A 23,995-nucleotide genomic window follows, 5' to 3' on the forward strand; every position below is an offset into this window, starting at 1 on the left:
ACTTATGATTTATGATTAAAAGTAAATTTGTATATATATAAATATAGATATATATATATATATATTCCTTTAATCTTCTCTCCAAAAAGGGAAAAAAGCGCAAACAGGAGAGGAAAGAAAGAGAAATGGGAAGTCAGCTGACAGGTTTCGACCCTCGCTTCTCAAAGCTGTATCGAGGGAATTTTTAAAACAAAGAATGAAAAAGCGATTAAAATTGCGTTTTATTCAATTTACGGGGAGAAAAAAAAAAGTGGGAAAACGATTAAAATAAAACAGCGTTATGGTCGAATACCCTAGAGATTAATCACATTCAAACCCAAGAGGCATTCCCTTTGCTTGCAAAGGGAAGGTTTTCTAAGTCGAATGTGAATAGTCTCTAAGATCTTAAGGTGATATAGTGAATGAGCACGAATCAGAATAGAAAAAGAGTCTGTGCTAAAGTGCACTGCACAAGATGGGTTTTTAAGTAAACGATCTGTAATTGAAGACCCATACGTGTTAGTAACAACATCCGTTGCCCGGTAGGTTCCATTCCTAATTTTACTGGGTACATGTTGTTGGATTCTTCCATCTAATCTTAATGTCGTTCAACCTAAGTAGTTGGCCCCCCAACCACATTCAAAATTGTAAACAATGATACTATTATGGTGGGGGTGGGGGTTTAGAACGTCTTTTCGAGAAGATGGTAATAAAGTTCTCGTAGAGAACACAACACGCACATTGGCAGCAAAATAACATCCATGAACTGCTGAACTTATTTGTTTGGCAAATTTCTCACTTACTGTACCCAACCAAGGCAATCAAAGATAAATTGGACATTTGGCCACTATATTCTCTTTAATTCGAGAGAATTCAGCCAATTTTCTTTGAATAACTGACCTAATCACATCTAGTGGGTACCCGTTTTTGGATAAAGTATCCGTAATTGTTTCCAATTCCTCATCTAATTTTAACTTGAAACAAATCATAAGGGCACGATGTGTTAGGGTCCAAATTAAAGAGAATATAGTGGCCAAATTTCCAATTTATCTTCGTTTACCTGTTCCCCTTTTTTCTCTTTTTTGGAGAGAAGATTAAAGGAATATATATATATATATATATATATATATATATATATATATATATACAAATTTACTTTTAATCATGAATCATAAAAGTCTTTCCTTCCTAATTGCAATATTTAAATTTTGTATCCCTAAAAACATTATATATATATATATATATATATATATATATATATATATATATAGTAGAGAGGTCTACTCCACAAAATCTTCAGCTACAGTATAGCTGGAAATGTCTTTTTAATTATTAAATCATTTCTCTCTGATAAGTTCATAAGAGGAGTGGTTGATGGGTAGAAATCAGAAGCTCACAGTATTAATGCTGGAGTTCCTCAGGGGTCCATCTTAGGCTCAACTCTCTTCCTGATCTACATTAATGATCTCCCAAATCACATCCTTACATCATTTGTAGAAATTTATGGCAAAACTTCAAAGGCCGTAATCGACCAAGTTTTCTGTGATTATCTCTCTTCTGATCTTGATCATATGGGGCAATGGGGAAAAAGGTGGGTGGTTAATTTTTATGCATCTAAAACCTAGCTTCTATCTTTCCATCATCAACGCTATGATCCCCATCTGGCATCAATTGAAATGAATAGCTCTCATCTTGGGGAGGCTCCATGTTTTCATAAGCTTCTGGGTCTGACTTTTACTCCTGATCTGAGATGGAACACGTACATCAAATCCATTGTTAAGGCTGTTGGAAAAATGGTGGAATCGTTCTGCAACTCCAGTAGATATTTCACTGCTGATGCAATTCTTTACCTGTATAAGAGCCAAGTACGTCCAAAGAGGGAATATTGTTGCCACATCAGATGCTAGAAGCAGCTTATCCTGCCTTGACAGAGTTCAAAACAGACTTCGTAGTCTAGCGGCAGAATCCCTTTTCTCTTCCCTGCAACTTTGTTTTCACAGAAGAGATGTTGCGAGCCTGTCTCTGCTTTATTGCTATTTTCATGGCAAGTGCTTGTCTGAGCTCCAATCTATGGTACCCCCTGGCTTGACTTTCATGAAAAACACTCGTCCAGCTGGAACTAATATCAATAATTTCCCTCACTCTAAACCTAAATGTAGATTCCTAAACGTGCCTAAACCTAAACATAGATTTCATGAACGAAGCTTCTTTCTTAGAACTGCACACCTGTGGAACTCTGTTCCATTTTACTGCTTTCTAACTGACTACAATATGGTCGTCTTACAGTCCAACATGAACAAGTTCTTGATGAGCTATCCCCTTAAGTAATCCAATTTACCAAATTTCCACTACTACATTTTCCCATTGACTACTGTACACTCATTAACCCTTATCCTTGAGTGACCTCCGAGCCTTGATAAGTGGTGACCCCTTTCTAAAAAAAAAAATATATATATATATATATATGTATATATGTATATACACAGGGTGACCCCCAAAAAAACAGAGGACATTCAATTGTTTTACTGAGCATTTTACAGTCAACGGAGAAAAAAAGGCCAAAGTGTTTTCATGTGAGACCCTAGTGTTTTGATGTGATGTTTTGAATATAATAAACTAGTTATGACCAAAGTTTCATTTCATTCGGACAAAACACGAAGAAACAGGGGATAATTATAGTTGGGGCTCGTTTTTTGGGGTCACCCTGTGTGTGTGTGTGTGTGTGTGTGTGTGTGTGTGTGTGTGTGTGTGTATATATATATATATATATATATATATATATATATATATATACTAGCTGTACCCGGCCACGCGTTGCTGTGGCTCAGTTTGTTAAAATGGAACACATTCCTCAAGAAAAATTACATTTTGTTCATTTATTTACTTTTATTATTTTTTGCAATTTTTTTTAATCAATAAAAGTTATTTTTTTCCCCAAAAAAAAAGATTAATTTTTTACCATAAATTGTTAGGTGAAAGTTTTTTTTTTCAGGAAAACTTGCACTTTTTATTTTTTTTTTTTTTTTTTTTTTTTAAAGAAATTTGGCAGTAAACGTTTCTCTTTGAAAATGGAATTTTTATTATAAAAAGAACAGATGAATGCTTTACATGAACACTGTAAATAGTTATGTGAATGTAGAGAAAAGTTTGATTCTTTTTTTCATGAGAATGTACAAACTATTTTTTTTTTTTAACAGATGTTCAGAAAATAAATAGAAAAATAAATAAGATGTTGATTTAGTGTTTCAACATCATGCTTATAAATTATGATAAAACTTGCTGAGTATGCACTGTTTTACGGTTGTTGTAAAAATGGAACAGAAACTTAAATTTCACTCCGTTTTAATTTTTCTTAATTTTTTAATTGTGCCCCCCCCCCCAAACGAATATAATCTAAAGTCTAAAGTAAATAAGTTCTTGATGAGCCGTTCAATATAAGTTATTAAATTTACCAAATTTTCATTACTAATGATTACTATATTGACCAATTTCTACTGTACACTCTTTAACCCTTATCCTTGAGTGGCCTCTGGGCCTTGATAATGTGGTGATGCCTTTGTAAAAAAAAAAAAAAAAAAAAATAATCAAAACAGTAACCTTCAACAATTGTACTTTATGTATATAAAACACAAAATATTTAAAAAAAAAAAAATTTTTTTAAAAGTTAATAACGAAAGGGAAATAATTCCATTTTAAAACAAAAAAATAAGTTAGGTATATCTTTTTGTTATTTTTTACATAAGTCCGGCTTTCACATTGGAAATGTCCACATTTATAGGTTGTCGGGTATGTTTACAACGAATAAACACTCCAATCTAGTAGATGTATCAGAATTTTTGTAGGAATTTTTTACACCCCTATCATGAAACTGCGAATAAAATATAAAAAACTCGTAATTTCTCTTTTAAAAGTGGGTTGTTTATTTTCTTTATGGATTATACTTCCAAAATAAACTATTAAAGTTGTTTTAAAATTAATAGAAATATTTTTTTTTATTTTTTAAAAAACAGTAATGAATTTTACGAACTCAATATTTTTCAATTTTTAAACTTTTTATCAAAATTTTTCTATTGATTCTATTTTTACGATATTTTCAGGATCAATGTGAAATTTTATGCTCTTTCCAATAAACCAAATATAATATTTAAGACAAACGTTTTTTTTTTAAATTCACGTCCCCCCCCCCATTTTCAAGTGTCTATTAAAAAGTAAATAATTAATTTACACACCAAAGTTTTATATATCACAAATTGAAGAGAAAAAGTTAATAAATAATATATTCAAATTTAAAACAAAAAGGGTAGTTTTTTTTAGAAATTTACCTGTAAAGTTCAAAGTTTTTTTTTTTTAAACCACGTTGTTTGTTTTTTTTTTTTTTTTTTTTTTAATGAAACCTTGGTCCTTGCTCCTTTAATTGAAAAAAAATTAGGGCTTGAATTACATTTTTCGAGTAGTTATAAGCTTGGAAAGACAGGGGGTCGAATAATTCACACCTCCCATTTTGAAATGTCTATTAAAAAGTAAATAATTAATTTACTCACCAAAGTGTTATATATCACAAATTGAAGAGAAAAGGTCAATAAATAATATATTCAAATTTAAAACAAAAAAAGTAGTGTTTTTAGAAATTTACTTGTAAAGTCCGAAGTTCAAAACCTTTTTTTTTTAAAAAAAACATGTTGTTTGTTTTATTTTTTTTTTTTTTAATGAAACCTTGGTCCTTGCTCCTTTAATTGAAAAAAAAATTAGGGCTTGAGTTACATTTTTCGAGGAGTTATAAGCTTGGAAAAACGGGGTGGAATTATTCACTATTTTTCACGAAATTTCTGACACACCTACCAATCTACCCATGTTAGAACGGCTTTCGGAATAGACACCCCTAACCTCGCCAGCATACCCGAAAAGCTATAAAAGTTGATGTGTCGAATGTGAACGATGAGTTGGACGTAATGTAAAAATGTACTGAATTTAAAAGGGAATGAAATTCAAATTTCCGTTCCATTTTTACAACAACCGTAAAGCAGAGCATTCTATGCAAATTTTACATAACTGATTGTATTAATGCTATTTTTTTTAAGCAAAAAAAAAAAAAAAAAAAATTTAGGTTTGGCTATAAATTCCTAAACTCATTTCACCCTAAATAATTTAGGTGACTGAAATAGGAATCTAATTGAATCTTTAATTTCCTGATAGAATGTGAGAAATTTATTTTTCTTTGAGTTATATTGAATTCATTAATACGGACTTTAGGGGCTTTTTTCGGAATGTTCCTGTAAAAATTATTTTTTATTGTTACAAATTACGATGATTTATTTATACAAAAAAAACAAAAATAAATTCTTGCGTTTTTTATTTACTACTGAAAACCATAACTTTAGTAAAGGTATTTTTTGTTTAAACAAAATAAAACATTTCCACTAAGAGTTAAGTAAAAAATAATTAGTTCATTATATTCTGCGATCATTATTTGATAAATACTGAAATTTTCATTAAAATTGCTTAATTTCCTGATTTTTGGTGAATTTTTAAGCAAAGGGAAGGGTCAAAATGTTTATACACTTTGAGCGTCGGCATTCATTGTCTGTCCCTCCATTTTTCGATGAATATTTGATAGCAAAGCGACCACGTGTGGTTAATTTAAATCAAATTTCAATCACATGGTTACATTATCAATAATCATGTGATTAAACCCATTGAAAATTTACCGATATTGTAAACACATTATGTTTACATTAAGCCTGTGAGACCAAAATATCCTTTTCTGATATTTAAAAAAAAACCCGCGAGATCAGGAGAAAGAAATGTCCAGAAAATCGCTAGATTTTTAACTTTTATCATCTGAAATTTTCAAAAATCGCTAATTCATCCCCCCCACCCAAAACAAAAACTCCATATTTTAACTTCCTACAATAAAAAAATTATAAATATAGTATATTCAATATATAAAATGTTCCGTGTTTTCTCACTATATGTTTCTGGAATTATATTGAAGCGGTTAGCTCCCCAGAAGGCTTACATATTTTATGAAGCTAGTTTTACCTGTTTTTTTTTTCAGAGAGGGTATTTTTTTTTTTTTTGCAAGAAACAAATCATAAACTCAAACTTTTTATAATAAAAGTTAAATTGAAATATACTGCAAATTAAATATCACAATAATGGTGCAACCTTTTTTTTAAATTAGAAAAATAAAAAAAACAAAAAAACTTTGTTTTAGCATGTTAAAAGTATTTAGGTTGGTAGATAATTAAATTCTACTGTATTGGTATAAGGTTTTTTTTTTTTTCTGCTGTTGTTTCTTGCTTTTTACAATTTTCGACTAAATACTTCTAAATTAAGCGGGATTGCTTAGATCGTATTTTAAACTAAACTTCGGAGGTTGAAATACCCTCCCCACCTAAAATGTAATTGGAAAAATCGATTTTATAGCGAGATTTAAGAATGGTTAGCCGAAAAAAGGTGAAAAACAAAACAAATAATCAATAAATAATTGTTACCAAAGGCAATAAATAAATGCCACTTTCTTTTACTTACATGAATGAGTTTATTTTATGTTTTAAAGTATTTTCAAGCGCTTTTCTTTATTTTTTAATCTAAAATTGCGGGTGGGTGGGTGCGAAATATCTCCAGATTTTCTAGAATTCCCCGCTAGATTGCAAACGAAATCTCCAGATCTAGCAGGAAAACCGCTAAATTGGACACACTGGTCACGTGACAGGAAGCGGTAATAAATAATTGTCCCTAAATAAAAAAAATTGGCCTATCGGTACAAAGAAAACCACCTATTTATCATAGAAAAATTAAGTATAATGTTATAATTAAAAAGAAATATATAAAAACACACATGGATATAGTAAACATATTATACCAAAACGTGGAAGCTATCCGTCCAGTGGTTTTTTAGACTTTTAATTGCGAACGAACCAAGAGTTATATATATATATATATATATATATATATATATATATATATATATATATATATATATATATATAGTACATACATATGACTTAAAAATGTTGGTTTCATTTTTTCCTTCCTAATTTTATTCTTGCTCTACATTGCATAGAGCTCTCTTACTCAAGATCTTCTACCAAAAATAACTTCATCCTTCATAAATCCAACATACTATATTTTATATATATATATATATATATATATATATATTTGTAAGAATAAAATTTTTTAAGATACACTCCAGTAATATTGGTAAAATAGTCATAATTACTCAGAAAGAAAGAGGTCTCTATAACCAAAACTAAAATGAAACAGGTCGGAGGATCAAATAATCTATTTTTCCTGATTATTTTTTTTCATTTAGCAATTTGAATAATTGAATGTCTCTTCCTGCATATCGAACTTGATGCATGTTGGAAAATTTTTACCTCTAATCGCTGAATAGTATGTCCAATGTAGTCAGCCTTGCACTGGTCATAAAAATAATAACAAAATTGTATACAATGGTGATGATAACATGCTTACTAAAAGAGTGGAAAACATTTACAAGTCCTGAACACTATTAGTTGCAGCATAACAGCAAGATACAACTGAAGTGATTTTATATGATAATTCATGACTTGTGGTGCCAATCCATGGCATTTGTGGAGGCTAAAATATTTTTTAGTGATAAACGAGGCAACTTTGTCTTTGATAGTTTTTTCAATGCTGTGTAAAGGGGACACATTAGAAGAAAGGATTTCTATTATTCTTTGAAGATCTGCATCTAGTTTAGAACTAGAGCAGATGAACAAAGCCCGATTCACTAATGTCTTAATCAGATTGATTTTTCTGATTTGGGGGGGACTGAATACCAGTTGATATACTGGCTTGTAAATATACACTTTCTGTATATGCTGGTTAAAAAGCATTTTTCGAATCTTTTGAGAAACCATCTAAGAATGCTAACGAATTATTAACCTCCCTCTTCATTTTAAACTTTAGTATATGGGTGAAAAAGATTCAACTGCCAAAGAAAATCATTAGCCTCTGTGAGATTTTAAATATGGCAAATATATATTCCACATAATGGAAATAATGTAATGGCTTTGACATTCTGTTGAAACAAAAACTGTTCCTGAAATTCAACGAAATATTGAACAAAATTGGACTGTGCATTGATATTCCATCAATTTGGTGATACATGCTCTCATCAAAGCTAAATTCAACCAACTTAGTAGCCAAATCTATGAGTTCAAAAATATATTTTCAGGAAATGGTTGCTTAGTTAGAGAACTACAATAAATATTATATGAAAGACATTTTGGAAGATAAAACATTTTTCTTTTTTCCCCCCATTCATTAATTTATTTTCTTTCAAATATATTGCTAAAAGCAAAAAAGCATAATCTGAAGAAATAGATTACTTGATCCTTTTTTTGTTTTTGGTTTTTAGTAAATGCGTTCCTCTTTTTCAGTAATTATAGCCATTTCACCAATGTTATTGAAGTTATAAATATAAATTTATGGTCGACATATTTATTATTTATATATTGTCAGGAAGTTTATCTATTTTAATTAAATCTGAATTCTAAAGAGACAAAGTCAAAATGTACATACCTCAACTGGTTTGAGTGTTCTTGGAGCAGCTTTTGGTTTGGGGATTTCTGATAAACTTTTCACTGGTTGCTTTTGTTTTAATAAAAATAAAAGTTAAACAGAGGAAGAATATGTACAAGGTTCAATTAAAATTTAATAAGATTTTAGATTTGTATAAAGAACATAATTTTATTTAAAAAATGTAAAATTTTAAAGATATTAAACAATTGTGAAAAAGAAAACATGATAAAATTTTCAGTTAAAAGGTTATTTTCATTTGTATTATTATTTAAAATATATTCTTATATCATTTTGTTTCCTCTACCGAAACATTGTGAAAATAACACTCAAGATGAGAACAGTAATCTGAAAAATCTAAATAGAATCTTTTAGGTTTATCATGTTCATTCAGGAATCAAGCGTCCAGTAGTCCAAAAAATCTAAATAATATAAATTATCAAGTTTTATCTAAAAATTCTTAAACATAATATTGGAAGTTAGTATCAACAAGAAAAACAACCAGAACATTAATAGCAATATCAATAAACTAAGATATTTGTAGAAAATAATGCTTTTTTTTGTTTCAATAATTAAAAATTCTAAAATAGTTGAAGACAAAATTATTAACTATGACATGAATCTGAGAACAAAAATATATTTATTTTGTAGAGTAAGTGACCTTTATCTTTTTTTTGGAAAGGGAAGCAGAGAAGGTAGAGGAGCACAAAACTTTACAGTGGATGCTGACACAATGTTGTGAAAGGCCCTGTGCAAAATGATTAGAGTTGATAACACAAACATAAACAGTGTTGAAAATTTATATAAAGACACAGAATGTGCAGTTGTTATTAACGCACATAAAATCATAAATTAGTTTGAAATATCTGTAAGGGTATGCCAAAGTTGTTTCTTATTTTCTGCATTTTTGAAAGGTGTGATGAAAAAACTGGAAAGTCTGCAATTAACACTGATGCTTATCAATGTGCTCACTTCAAATATTTGTTATGCTCATCACACCACATAAGTTTTGATAAGTTGAAGATTTCTACTTCTGAGCTTACAGCAAAAAAAAAATGGAGGATGAAAGCGAACAAAGACAAATACAAAATCTTCTGGACATAATATCCTAATAGATAAATGATGAAGATTTTGTGTTTCTTGGCTTAATGGTTTCACTATCTTCATCTGACATTAGCAGAAAAGGAATAGTAACTTCTGTTTTTAGACATCTAAAAGGAAAACTATGGAGCAGATAGGATATATCAACATTTCAAAGAGTGAAAATTATACAGTGTATTGATAGTTTTTAATAAGTTATTTATTGGTTTGGATATCTTATTTTTTAAGAAAAATATTGGATCAAGTAAAGATTAGATACCCCATAGCAGAAGACAAAGATTGTCGAACATTTCAAGTGGCACTGGTTGTTCAACCTTGACATTGCTGTTGGTTGTTTATAAGCACGTCAAATAGCAAACATGGTCGAATGTTCGCGAGCAAGATTTTTTAAAAAATATATTTACAAAACTTTTTAAGATCTAAAAGAAAAAATATATATTTACAAAACATTTTCTTTAATATTAAATATTTACAAAACTTTTAAGGATTAAAAAAAAAAATTTTCTATTTACACAAAACTTTTTGTGTAATAAAACAAACGTATATTTAATAAAATTTATTAAAATAAATGGGTGTCTTTCTGAGTGCGATTTTTAAATATATTTACAGAACTTTAATAAAAGTAATAATAATAATTATAATTAGAATAAAAATAAAAAAATAAAAAGAATGAATTATATTAATTAATTACAAAACATTAGAAACTGAAAATTTTGGACGCTAAACTTACTTGTACTTGTCTTTATGGAGAAGTAAGCAAATAGCAAGTTTTTTTTTTTTTTGGGGGGGGGGGTTAAATAAAAATGAAAATTACATAAAGATTTGTATCTTGTGATACTACACTTCATCTTTATAAAAATAAAAGATATAAAAGATATGTGAATAAAATATATTTTTTTAAATCTCGATTGTTTATACTTCTGGTTTTATTATGCATAAAAATTGTCTCTGTCTAGAAGTATTTCTCCTTCACTGATCACCTACATACATCACACTTTAAATAAATATTGAATTGTATTAAAAACGCACAAAGAAAGATTTTTAAAAAAAACACTGTACATAAAAATTAATCTTGGTCTCAAAAATCCGAACAAGTCAGTTATTTTATATTTGTTTCTGACATTAAAAGTTTGGTTATAATAATTTTATTAAATTTTTTTTTTTTAAATTATGTATTTTTTAATTGACATCATCCGAAATTCTCAGTTACAACGTCAATGTATTTATTTATTTGATATTATTTCACAACCTGCCCCAGCGTAGTATAAACACCCACAACAACTCCATGTTAAGAACGGGTTTCAGAATAAACACCTCCCAACCTCCCCATCTTAAGAACGGTTTTTGAGGTTGGAGGTGTTTATTCTGAAAGCTGTTCTTAACATAGGGAGGTTGGAGTGTTTATATTATGCTGGGGCACATTGTAAAAATTTACCATTTATTTATATTATTATTATTATTATTAATAGTTTTATTAAAAAGTTCTGTAAATATATGAAAAGAATGCACTGAGAAAGACACCCATTTATTTAAATATATTTTGTTTAAATACGTTGGTTTTATTACTTACATTAAAAAGTTTTGCGTAAATAGAAAAAATCCTTAAAAAAATATTTAATATTAGAGAAAACGTTTTGTAAATATATATTTTTTCTTTTAAATCTTAAAAAGTTTTGTAAATATATTTTTAAAAAATCTTGCTCGCGAACATTCGAACATGTTTGCCATTTGACATGTTTACAAACAACCAACAGCAATGTCAAGGTCGAACAACCGGTGCCACTTGAAATGTTCGACAAACTTTGTCTTCTGCTTCGGGGTGTCTAATCTTTACTTGATCCAAAATATTTTATGATCAGTTTTCAAACGATACCAAAAACACGGATAATGAATTATGGTCAAATTCAAATATTCTTTGAAGAATAAAATGATCAACTAACCTTGATATTAGTTTCATCACTGGAAGATTTCCATTCATCTTTGTTTAAATGAATCATGGATTGGTTTTCTTTCCCTTCTCCATCTTTGGGAACATTTGTCTTTGAGACATTTCCTAAAAAGTGATTTTTTTGGTTTTGTATCATTAGCATTTTATGAAATTGGTTAACATTAATATTTCTCTTTTTAAATGTTATCACTTAAAAAAAATACAAAAGAAAAGTTTTTTATTTTTATTTATTTATATAATAACATACTCAAGTAATTTCATGTTCTCATGCATATCATCACCATCTACTTTTGCTTTAAAAGATGGGATCATTTGATTACCAAAGATGCAAATGAAAATTTCTTTTTTTTTAATTTTATCTCATGTTATTGTTATGCCGAACATAAAACTTAAACTAAAATACATTTTCTTGCTCTTTGGAATCAAAGTGTACGATATCTATTCATCACTTTCAATTTTTTCATTCTCAGCCTATACCAAATTGTATTTATCTCGGAAGGATACCACTAATTTTGGCAGGATTTAAGCATTTTCCGTAAGAAATCGACCATTTTAATCATTGTTACGTTGCATATTGTACTGTCTCAATCTTCGTTTGGATTTCAATTTCTCATCTTTTTTTTCCATATTTTTGGGGACTGTTCGTAATGCTCCTACAATTATGAGTATTATAGTGATTGTTTTTCATGTCATATTCCTTTCAATCCCTGACAAGTTCCATGTATTTACATCATTTTTTCTGCCTCTTTGATCCCAGTAATGTACTGGATGGCAATATCTATGATTTGACAGGTTTTTTCCATTTTGTTGATGATTATCATATCCAGCTTCGGTACTTGGATGAGTTTGTCTGTACCTCCATGTCCAGGAGGACTTTCTGCTTTTCATTTTCTAATACTGTCTCAAGTTTGTGTTTGTATCTTGTTTTCATGTTTTAAGTCTTTAAACACAGTTATGTCTATTTTTGTGTTCTCTTTATGTTAGTTTGCTGCATTCACTTATGATTACCGTTTCATTTCAATGTCTACAGAATCTACATTAACTGTTTTCCAGGGTTTTGTCTTTCTATTTTTGATATTGTTTGCTTTGATCGCGTTCTGTGCAGCTGTCTATAGTAATCCTGTTTCTCTGTTCAAATGTCTTTTTTTGTAGCCATGGTTGTGTGTTTTCATGCCTTTTCCCTAATCAGGCTTATAAATCGTCCATGTTTTGATGCCTTTTCCTTAATCAGGCTTATAAATCGTCCATGTAAGTGCTTCGCTTCTCATCACTTTCTCACCTTTTTTGTTCCCAGTTTTGTTTATTTTAGCAGCAATGATCAGACTCTGTTTTTTTTTTTTTGATTATGAATATTTCTACTACTTTTGTGATCAAATTATGGAATTTTTCTATTTTAGCAGTTTTTTTTTGTTTGTTTTGTCTTTTTAAGCATTTCCATTTCTTTAACAATTCAACCACTAAAAAACTTTGCACAGAACATTTATAATACAACATTGATATACATATAGAATTCTGTTAACTATTTCATCAAATAGTTCCTAAAAATGCACACTTATTTTTTTTTACTCCAAGACAAGTCTTTTGTTACTGAGGACTACTGTGATTCGAGGCCAAAGTTATACGAGCACCCTAAGTGGGAAGTTGTGCAGCAATATATTCACTTTTATTTATGCATGTTAGTACAGGGATGAAATTCCAAAAGCAGTCTGGGAAAAATAGCTATCAGAGTTGAAAGTTTTCTGGCATCTGAATGGTTTTACAGTTAAAAGGTGGGATTTTGCTGCTAGTTGGGTTATTCACGAGTATTTACATCAAGGGAGTACAAGTGCAGCAGATTATGTGGAAAAACTCGTAAGACAAAAAAGGAATGCAATGTTACAGGTCAGAGGCTGGAACTTATAGACAGTGTGAGATCTGTTAGGTGAGAGACTCTTTTTTGCATCCTGTTCAATAGGGAGAGACGAATGGTTGGTGCACCAGCCCAGATGTGGCAACAATATTTCATGCACATTACAATAGATTACAAATAATAGAAGACCTGGAAACAGGGCACAGAGAGAAAATTTCAAAGGTAAGCTGTCTGAGGAAAGAAGTTATTAAGGTGGAAAGTTTTCTGGCATCTGAGTATCTTTATGGCGAAAAGTGGGATTTAACTTCTAGTCAGGTTTGTCAGGGGTATTTTCTTCATCACTATACACAATTTCATGTCACCAATTTTTAGAAATATCTTCTTTTGTAACTTTTCTGTCAGTATAACTGTGTGCATTGATTGAATCCATTATTTTTTTGTGGATTAACCAGGTCTTTCACCATCTTCAATACTATTTTTTATTTGTAAAATTTTTTTTTTTTTTTTTACTAAAACATGATTCTCCATGCACATCACACATTCTTCAGTAAATCTTCTCAGCCACCAAAAATTTCATGGCTCTGTAAAAATTTGGTGTAGCAATATTTAGATATGACTGTAAAAATAAGGTTAGAATCACAAATTTTTCACTTTCAGTTATTACAGGTTTATTTATTTATTTATTTTTTTTTTTGGTGGGGGAAGGGAATACACCATTCGAGAGTTCTGTCTGCACAATGAAAGGGAGGGGGTTATTATGATTAAACAGAGAATGGAAAATTCAATTAAAAGTAAAATGCTAACGACATGTAAAGGAAGTAAGAAGAGATATACGATGAATAAGCTGACAAATCTTTTTTTCTGAAATTTTTCATGACAACACTGATTCCGTTATCAGAGATGGATGGATATATACCTATGAAGAACAATAAAACTTTTGAAAGCTTTGTTACTTTGTGTTGAAAACCAAGCATCTCTCCTTTCCCCACCAGTGCTCTGAACTTTGTTTTGCTTCAATTGAAATGAATGGCTCTCTTTCTTTGAGGAAGCTCCTTGCTTCAATAAGTTTTTAGGAGTGACTTTCACTCCGGATCTAAAATGGAAAATTCATGTCTAATCTGTTGCTAACGATTGTTGGAAAAATGGTTGGATCATTCTATCACTTTAAAAGATACCTTCTAATGCAATCCTCTCTATATATAGAAGTCAGAGATGCTCTTAGATGAAGTACTGCAGCCACATCAAGAGAGGTGCCATTCAGAACATTCTTGCTTTGATAGCGTCCAAAATTGGTTTTGTAATTTACTGAGGAATGATCTTTGTTTTTTCAACTTCTTAATGACAACGATCCTCAAAGTGTATGACTTTCATGGCCACGATTATTAAGAAAAATGTTCAGATAACAAGAAAAAGAAGAAGGAATAAATTTCAGTTGTGTGTCATTGATACAACAAGATTCCAATTGTTTGCCTGAGAAGCTAACATCTGCATAGTCTGGGGTTTTTTTTACACAGGAGTCACTACTTAGAAAGGCCAAAAGCGATTCAAGACTTAGCCTTCTTATGTTGAGATTGTTAATTGGATGATGAAATTGGATTGGAAACGATGAATGGAACAGATAAAATTTCTTGACATTAAAGTTGAAGACAACCATGTTGTAATCTATAAAGAAGCAGTCCCATGGTAATGTGTTCCACAGTTGGGAAGTACTTGGAAAGAAGTGGACCTTGGGTTTACTTTTGACAGCTTCATAACTCTTGATTCCCTTTAGTACTCACATTCCATAGAGTTCATACAGGTTTTCAATGTTTTCAAAGACATTTTCAAAGCTTTTCAAAGCCTTTCTCAGACAAAAATCTGAGTTTTCAAAACAAAAATTGGAGTTTGTTTTACAATCCACAGCGATTCAAAAAAGTGGTAAAAAAATGCAAATAAATGTTACCATAACCAATAAAATTTAATTTGTAACCTAACTGCATAATTATTTTGGTGTTTTTAAGTAGTTTTAAATGCTTTTTATTTAATTTCAAATATTAACTCTCTTTACGGCTTTTGAATTTTCAACCAAAATGGCCATCATTTTGTCCATTTTTCTTTCGACCAGCCAATTAGCCTTATTTTCAGTTATTACAGGTTGATTTTTTAAATTTTTTTTTGGTGGGGGAGGGGAATACACCATTCGAGAGTTCTGTCTGTACAATGAAAGGGGGGGGGGTCATTTTTATTTATGACAGCCATTACTACCCCTTCCCTTTTGTGCCCCCTCCAAAAAAAAATTAAATTATCAATGAGACCAAAAAAGAGGGAGATTTGAACCTCTCCCCAAAACAAAAGGAAGGAATAAAAAGACCCCCCCCACCTAAATAAAACATCAGGTAAGTTCTACAATAATACAATGCAATTTCAGAACAATGTATTTCTATTTTATTTTCAATATTTAAAAAATATTTTAATGGTATTTTTATTAATAAAATAATTTTAAAGTATTTGTTTTGATTTTATTTTTAATATTTTAACACAAATTTCTACTCGAGATAATACGATTTTCAAGACCTTTTAAAGAAATTTTCAATAAGACATTTTCCATATTTTCAAGGATTTTCAAGGTAATAATGGAAATAAGGCCTTTTCAAGGCAAAAATCAAAATTCCAGAACTTTTCAAGCCTGTGCGAACCCTGTTCCATGAGCAATGTGTCTGACAAAGAGGGAAGAACTGCTGTTTTTTGGATTAAAACCTATCTAATACTTATTGTTGAACGTTTTTTTTTACCTTGAAGTAGTTTTTTTGTTTTTTTTACTTTTTACAGTAGGTGGCTTCATGTCTTGTCTTGAGCAATTTCCATAAAGAAAAAGAAATTCTACTGGGATTGGTTTCTCAAAACATTTCTTTATGATTAAAACGATTTTTCTGCAAACAATTCCAACAATGCAGACTTTTAAATTACAAGAAAAAATTCTGAAAAATATATTTTATAAAGAATTTACATTACTTATTAAATATCTCTGATATTTTAATAGTCATTCTTTATTCAATAACAACGTTTTAACAATACAAAGAAAAAACTTTTTTTTTAATCAAAATATCCTACCATGTAACAAACTGTTATCCAATTTTGGTAAATGGCGAACTTCAATGGCAGGTGATATGGAATTCTGTAGATGTTCAGAGTTGTTATGAAAAACTGGCAATGATTTCCCAGACAATGACGGAAGAGTACGATTGAGCGAAGAAAATAAAGAATCCTGACAATGGAAATTAAAAAAAATATTTTATTACTTACATTCACATATGAAAAATTCTTTTTTGTTTTTTTTTTACTTTAAGCATCGATTTTTTTTTTCTTCAAGGAAAACTTGTTGATTGGATTTGAATTAGTTTAGAATAAGCTAGAATAGATCTATGATGCATTCATCCAATCTACACAAATGAAAATGTTATTTCAAATTTGAATTTGACAGAATGAGAGTCTGATGGACTTGTGACTTTTTTTTTATTGGAAATCGCTCCAGACAAGGCATCAAGTCATTTGATGTAAGGAGCTAACAAGAACAAATGATAATTATTGCAAAAACAAAGGATGTCTATTGACCTTAATCTTGAAAAGACCAAGGCTATAGGTAGGAAGAAAACAGTGAGCAGCAAGAGAGTATCAGAAACTTGTAGTTTGAGAAAAGAAGCTACTGGAATAGTAAGCTGTATTGAAATGAGGTATCAAAACAATGAATTGATGGAGATCATTAGATCAATGAATCAAACGAGCTAGAACAAAGTAAGAAAGGAATAGATCAGACAATTTTGAAGAACACATGCCATAATAGTACTAATATAGACTAGCAATATCACGTCTGTATGTGCAAGTTTCCAGAGAAGAAGAGAAGGGGGGGGGGCAATCAAATTACAGATAAATTTCTGCACGTTATCAAGTAGCTTTAAGTGAAATAGATTCACCAGCCCAAATACAACTACGTATGGATGTGTACTCCATTTATATATATAGCATGATTCTCTATCTTTCAACTTGGATCAATGGCGAAAAGTGTGGCTTGTCAACTTCAACGTCTCTAAAATCAAATTTCTCTCCTTTCACCACCAATTCTCAGATCTTTGTTTGTTCCAGTTAGAACAAATGGTTCTTTGTAAGGAAGCTTCTTTATTTAATATGCTTTTAGGACTTACTTTGGCTCCCACACAATAAAGGTATACAAACCTGCAGAGAATTCCTTTTTCATTATATTTCACCAAATACAAAACATATGCAACTTAATACATTTTATCCTCACACACAATAAGCCCCTAGCTATTCATGCACATATTAGAAACCTAACTACTTAAACAATTTTCACTCAAATCCTTCCACTACATCAACAATATTTTCTTTATTAGCCACATAGACTTTTACCAACAATTACCATAATGCTATCAAATTAACTATGAAACAGTCATATGAGTCCATTTAGATGTCACAGTCAAATCCCTCAACAAAAGAATATCAACATCTCTATGCACAAAACCCAGACAACCATAAATTTAACCACCTATTAAACCTGAAAACATACATTATATATCGTTTGTGCATATGTAACAAAAGCATATGCTCACACCCTTAAAAGTACATGCACCAAATAATTAAACTTACACAACAATTCATCACTAATCAATACTCTATCAAATACACCACAAAAGCCACAACGAAAACTACAAGAATAGACAGACAACTTCTGAAATACAAACATAAAAAAAACAACAAGCACATCCTGATGATCTTTTAAAACAGCCGACACATATACAAACTCATAACAAACCTTACCAAATTTCAATGGCCTACAAACAAATCCTACTATAAAATCCATCCAATAAATTAAATTAGGCAACCACCTAATGTTGCTGCCATATTCACACACACACAGAACATCCTACACTATGGTAACCACAAAAGCAACACACCCAGATGTCTTGTATCCCTTTTCAACATACCAAAGTGGCAGTGCCAACATCATCATATTTATTGCTCGATTTTGTGACAATGGGAGTTACATTATCAAAACCATACACATCAGTCTTATTCTGACTTAGCAACCATAAAACATCCAGAAAAAATTTTCCTATCACAAATAGTAAAGTATCGGGATCTACCAAGACCCACACTAAGTGTTACTAATAGATGGTGGATTCTTCTCAATGAAAACATGCAAACAAAAGGAAATCAAATGGATCCTCAAATCATATGGCTTCAATACAAACCTAGATAACCTGAATTCCTATAAATACTTCCACAATTGATAACAACTCACATAAAAACACCTACACATTTACACAGTGATATTCACATAATAAAATCACTAATCCAAAACATACAACTAATATTAGATACTATAACTGTAACCCATAATTAAACGACAGTAGAAACAGGAACAGCATATATCACATAAATACACAAATTTAAACACTGATATCAACACTTTTCCATTTTATATGCTTTCATTAAACTTTTTTTAATCAAAAAATAAAATAAACATGCACAGAGATAATATGCTTTAAAAAACATAAGATCTAAATAGCAAAATGAATACAATCATTAGTTTTATTTACAAAAAAAATGATACAACACAAGTGAACAGTAACAGACTAGCAGGCACTTTAAATCAAACAATTATATATACTAAAATAAATAGTAAAATAAATAACCTCATTACTTTCTAAAACATTCTCTAAACACATTTAAGCACCATGTAGTAGACATGCTCTCTCCAACAAAAGCATATGAGCATCCAATTTTTTACATAAATATTCTGCTCGTGAACAGCTATTTTTTCAAAGAGTTATTAAATCATAATGAAAATGTAAAAAAGAAAAACAACTTAATTTTCATGCTTCAACCATGATGTACTCATATGTATGTAGCGATATTATGGATCCGGGCGAAGTCAACCAACCTTGCTGGTAGATTCTCATGAATCATTTATTGCCAATAAGATAACTAGGCAAAAGTGTAATTCCTAGACAATAAGTTGAAAAGCCAGCTGGTAAAAAGGGTCATCCAGATTAACTGGGATGTTTTCTGACAAATTGCTGAAAGATTCTCGTAGTGAAACTAATATTCTCTGATAAATGGGAAAGTTGATTTATTAAAGAAAAGAAAAGAAAAGTAAGAATAAAAGACAATTCTCTGTTTTGGAAAAAGAGAAAGAAAGAAAAAAGTTATTAAGTTAGAATTTCTACATGCGAGAGAGGAGACCAACACTCCATGTGCAAGATAATTATTATTAGAAGGAGAAAGGGAAATAACAAAGAGAGAAGTCATTGAGGTAGATATGATAACTGTAGAGAGGGGGGGATGCATTAATAAAAGCAGGAGTTCTCTCTGCAGTTCCTGAGGAATCCATGCTAGTGCCGGTTGCAGTTTGCCCAGATTTGAGATCAAATCACCAACCTAAGAATCTTAGTAGAGTCGTTAACTTGAAAACAAAAACTCTAGCTGATTCAGGACGTGTTTTATAAATGAGAAAAAAAATATATATAATCATCCATTTTCTCTGTATACGGACTATTGGAATATTTTAACTGAATAATTATTTTTGATAGGAAAATGATTACCAACAACTTGCTAATTATTTTTTGCCTTTTTCACGCTTTCAAAGTGATTCAGTTTTTCACAGATATCAACAAACCAGATCTTTCCAGCAACAAGGGATCCAGTGAAATGGTGACCTTTTGTGATAGAAGAAAGCATTAGCAATGATCAGCAACCAATCTCAGGGACATCCTGGAGAACGAAATTACTGTTTTAGTATCTCTGAAAACCCATATGTGTGAAAATTGAGTTGCAACACAGACTTAGTGGCCTGAGCATTTTGTGCATCTTGGAGCTAAAACTGATGATATATGTGTGGCTCTAGCATCCAGTGAATGCCTAAATAGATTTGTGGGGTTAGAGACTAGATGAGGTTACGTTTGTGATCCCATGGTTGGGGATTGCATTTAACTTGTCATCTACCATGACTGTGAACAACAGTCTGTGGGAGCAGTAGGAATATATATATATATATTTAAATATTTTTTGCAGGGTACAAAATTTTATTATGGCTATGTAAAGACCAAATATAAACTTGTTCGAAAACATTCTTTATTTTAGATTGTGAAATTAAAAAATAAAAATGAATGCGTTAGCTGACCGGTTTCGAAGCTCGCTCAACAGAGCTAAAATCGAGCTTAATTACATTTTAAAAAGAAAAGGGGGGGAACAATGAATTGGAGATGAAAAAGTAGGGGGGAATATATGTATAAAAAATAAAAATAAAAATAAAAAAAAAGAGGGGGGTATTAATTATTAAATAGAAACTCGATTAAGCCCTAAGAGATTCTCTTTTTGTTTGCAAAGAGAAGGTCACAGAGTCTTAATATATATAGTTTCTAGAATTTTGAGATGGTAAAGAGAGTGCGACTTGCTAAGGATGGAAAAAAAGTCTGCACTAAAATTTGAAGCACAAATACGATTATTTAAAGCAAAATATACTTCAGAATAAAATTAACTAACAATCAACTGGTATGGAAACTTGGGATTATAAGTTTTACAAAATATTATTGGCAGTAATATTCTATAAGTACTATCCCACCTAAATAAAAATTGCTCGATATACAAAATAGAGCAAATAAATAAAATTTTAGTCATTCAATAAATTTAAAAGTTTATGACGTGAAATGTTTAAATTTCAAATTAAAAGATTTTTATTATTCTATGTAAAACAAAGAATACATTTGAAATATTATAACTCCTTATCCTATAGGATTTCGATGTCTACCATCTCTTCAGAGGAGAAAATATTAGCAAATAGTTATAATGGTTTACACCTTATTTGCTAAAGTCAGTGAGACATGGAAAATCACAATTAAAAGTTGTTTAAGTATTTAAATGTCATAGAGTAAGGGAAGTTAATGAAAAGGATATAAAAATTCACATCCAAATTGCATGGTAAAATCCGAAGTGAATGTCTTTGATAGCAGTGTGGTAAAATTATCCAAACTGTATTTTGAGTAATCCACATCACAAGGTAATGGTCCGAATTAGGCATTTTCCTGGAGCGATTTTCTTTCTTTATGTAATAGGTCCGGTAAAAATAATTTTTTTATATAGGTCTGGTGGATTTGTTTATTAATAAACATATAATTTAATATATTTAATATTTTTTATAATTATAGAGCATGAGCTTCAAATTCCACTCCAAAATAACTTCAAATTGTTAATAAAATAAAAATAAAACCGCTTTCAGTAGACAGGCCACGCAAATTAAGAGAAACTGAACTGGTAAGAAAAATGAAAAAAGAAAAAAGGAAAAGAAAAAAAGAAAAATTAAAAAGGATAAAAATAAATAAATAAGTAAGTAAATAAATAAATAAAATAATATAATAAAATAAAGTAAAAGAAAGAAAAGAAAAGAAACTGCTGACGCGTAATAAAATAGCAAATAAAAGATAAAATAAAATAAAATAAAGGGGAAGGGAAGGAAATAGATTAAGAAATTGGGAGAGACAGAAAATAGAAAATAATAATGAAGAAAGAAATAGAGATGGGGAGAAAAAGAGAGCAAGTGGAAGAGGAACTAAGAAGACGAAGTTAATAAACCTTTATAAAATAAAGTGACAGGCCATGAAAATAGGTCAGAATGCGAAAGTAAGTCTAGATACATGCAGGAAAGAAAAAGAAAGCAAATCAAAAATCACGCATGTCAAATAGAAAGTTCCACTTAAATAAATTTAAATCAAATCAACTCAAAATAATCTTATCTAATATATACAGTACAAGTTTGCTAATTTTATATGTATTGATAATATGCTTTATATGACAATATTAAACTGAAAATTTAGAACTAATAATCTGTGGAAGTAATTTGCAAAACTAAATCTAGGTGTATTAATAAAACGTGTTATAAATATTATAATAATTATGATAATATCTTACTGAAAAATATCATAATATTAATAATAATACTTAACTGAAAAAAAAACCTCTATATTAAATTAAAGTATAATAATAATAATGATAATAATAATTGCTAGATAAAACTAAGAGAATAGGGTAACAGAACTATGCCTATAAAAGCAGGGTTTCTATAGTACCACAAAGATGATGCATTATTGAGTGTCATGTGTTCATATTCATATATGTTAATAGGGAAAATACCTTCTAGTGGGGAATGCTTACTCTATTTGTGGGTAAAAAAAAAAATCAGCATGACTTATAATTTAGTTTTTAGTTAAAAAGTGATATGTATTTAGTGTTATGTTTTTACCCATTTACTGGTTTACAGAAAATCTATGTTATTTGCTTAAAGATAAGCGATGACTATGCTTTATCACTTTCGATATGAATAATTACTATCACTCAATCTCCCCAGTACTATTAAATAAGGCATTAATATTTGCAAAAAAAGCATTTGGACATTACGGATTTAGAAATAAAATTAATCCTATTAGCTAGACCATCTTTAATAGAATTTGATGGTAAATATTGGACAAGGAAGAATACTCCTAATGATTTCGATATAATAATGGGATCTTCGGATAGTGCAAAAGTTACCGACCTAGTGGGGCTTTTTCTATTAAAAGAAATTAATATTGAATTCAACAATCTACAAGGAGGGCTCTGCCTAAATCCATATTGATGGTCAAACAGACGTTTAGCAGGTGTAAAGTAGTTGACTAGAGCTTGATTAATTAAAGACTCAAATATTTTGGCAAAAATCGGGAGGAGATTAATTGGGCAATAATTTAATGGGTCAGTTCGTTTGCCAGAGATTTTGTAAACTGGTACCACAGAAGCAATATTCCAGCTGTCAGGAAAGCAAGATTCAGTAAGACATATGTTAAAGAGTTTAGAGAGAACTGGAGCAACCTCAGCGGAGCATTTTTTTTAATAGCACAGCCGGTATGAGATCAAGTCCACATGATTTTGAGGTGTCTTGGTTTTTTATGATATTATGTACTTGAGAAGGGGTGATTTTCAGATCATCTGGTGTGGTTTTTGTCCACAGAGAAAATCAAGGAGGGAATGGTTTGTTGGGTCCAAGGTAGAGTTTGAGGGAAAATAATGGCCAAACATGTTAGCTTTCTAAGTTGCTGTACAAACAACCTCATGATTGTTGGATAGTGGGGGAATTATTGATTGTCTATTATTTACTATACTATTGTAGATTTTCCAGAAATCATGAGTTCCTAATATCTGCGCTTCAATGCATTTCCTGGTGGTTTCAGTATATTCACTCTTAACTGTCACTACTTCTTTCTTACAATTACTTCTAGCTTTTATATACTTTATCTGTTTGTACAGGACTTATGCTGGATAAATCTACGGTATGCATGTTGCCTCTGATCAATGGCAGCTGCACAAGTAGAAATAAACCATTGGGTAGGGTGGGGTTTGCTATAGAACTTCCGTGTAGGAACATATGCTTCAATTGCTGCTTTGAACCATTCAGTAGTCTCATTTGTGCACTATTCTGCAGGAAGAGAAAAGATATTTCCCCATGCGATTGCTAATGGCATCCCAGTCAGCCTTATTTTAGTACGTTG

The 23,995-nt window shown here is 30.3% G+C and overlaps 1 protein-coding gene across 1 annotated transcript in view; it reads right to left on the reverse strand.

Annotated features, from left to right (window-relative positions):
• LOC145248013 (X-linked retinitis pigmentosa GTPase regulator-like) overlaps positions 1-23,995 on the reverse strand; it is a 105,409-nt gene that overhangs the window by 15,143 nt on the left and 66,271 nt on the right. The window contains exons 11-13 of the mRNA XM_080109706.1: positions 16,518-16,671; positions 11,571-11,683; positions 8,533-8,601 (exon numbers count right to left, since the gene is read on the reverse strand). Coding sequence (XP_079965832.1) covers positions 8,533-8,601; positions 11,571-11,683; positions 16,518-16,671 — 336 coding nt within the window. The remainder of the gene's footprint in view (positions 1-8,532; positions 8,602-11,570; positions 11,684-16,517; positions 16,672-23,995) is intronic.

Source organism: Euprymna scolopes, chromosome 26 (genome assembly GCF_053919585.1).
Source record: "Euprymna scolopes isolate OS-2025 chromosome 26, ASM5391958v1, whole genome shotgun sequence".
NCBI classification, from domain to species: domain Eukaryota; kingdom Metazoa; phylum Mollusca; class Cephalopoda; order Sepiida; family Sepiolidae; genus Euprymna; species Euprymna scolopes.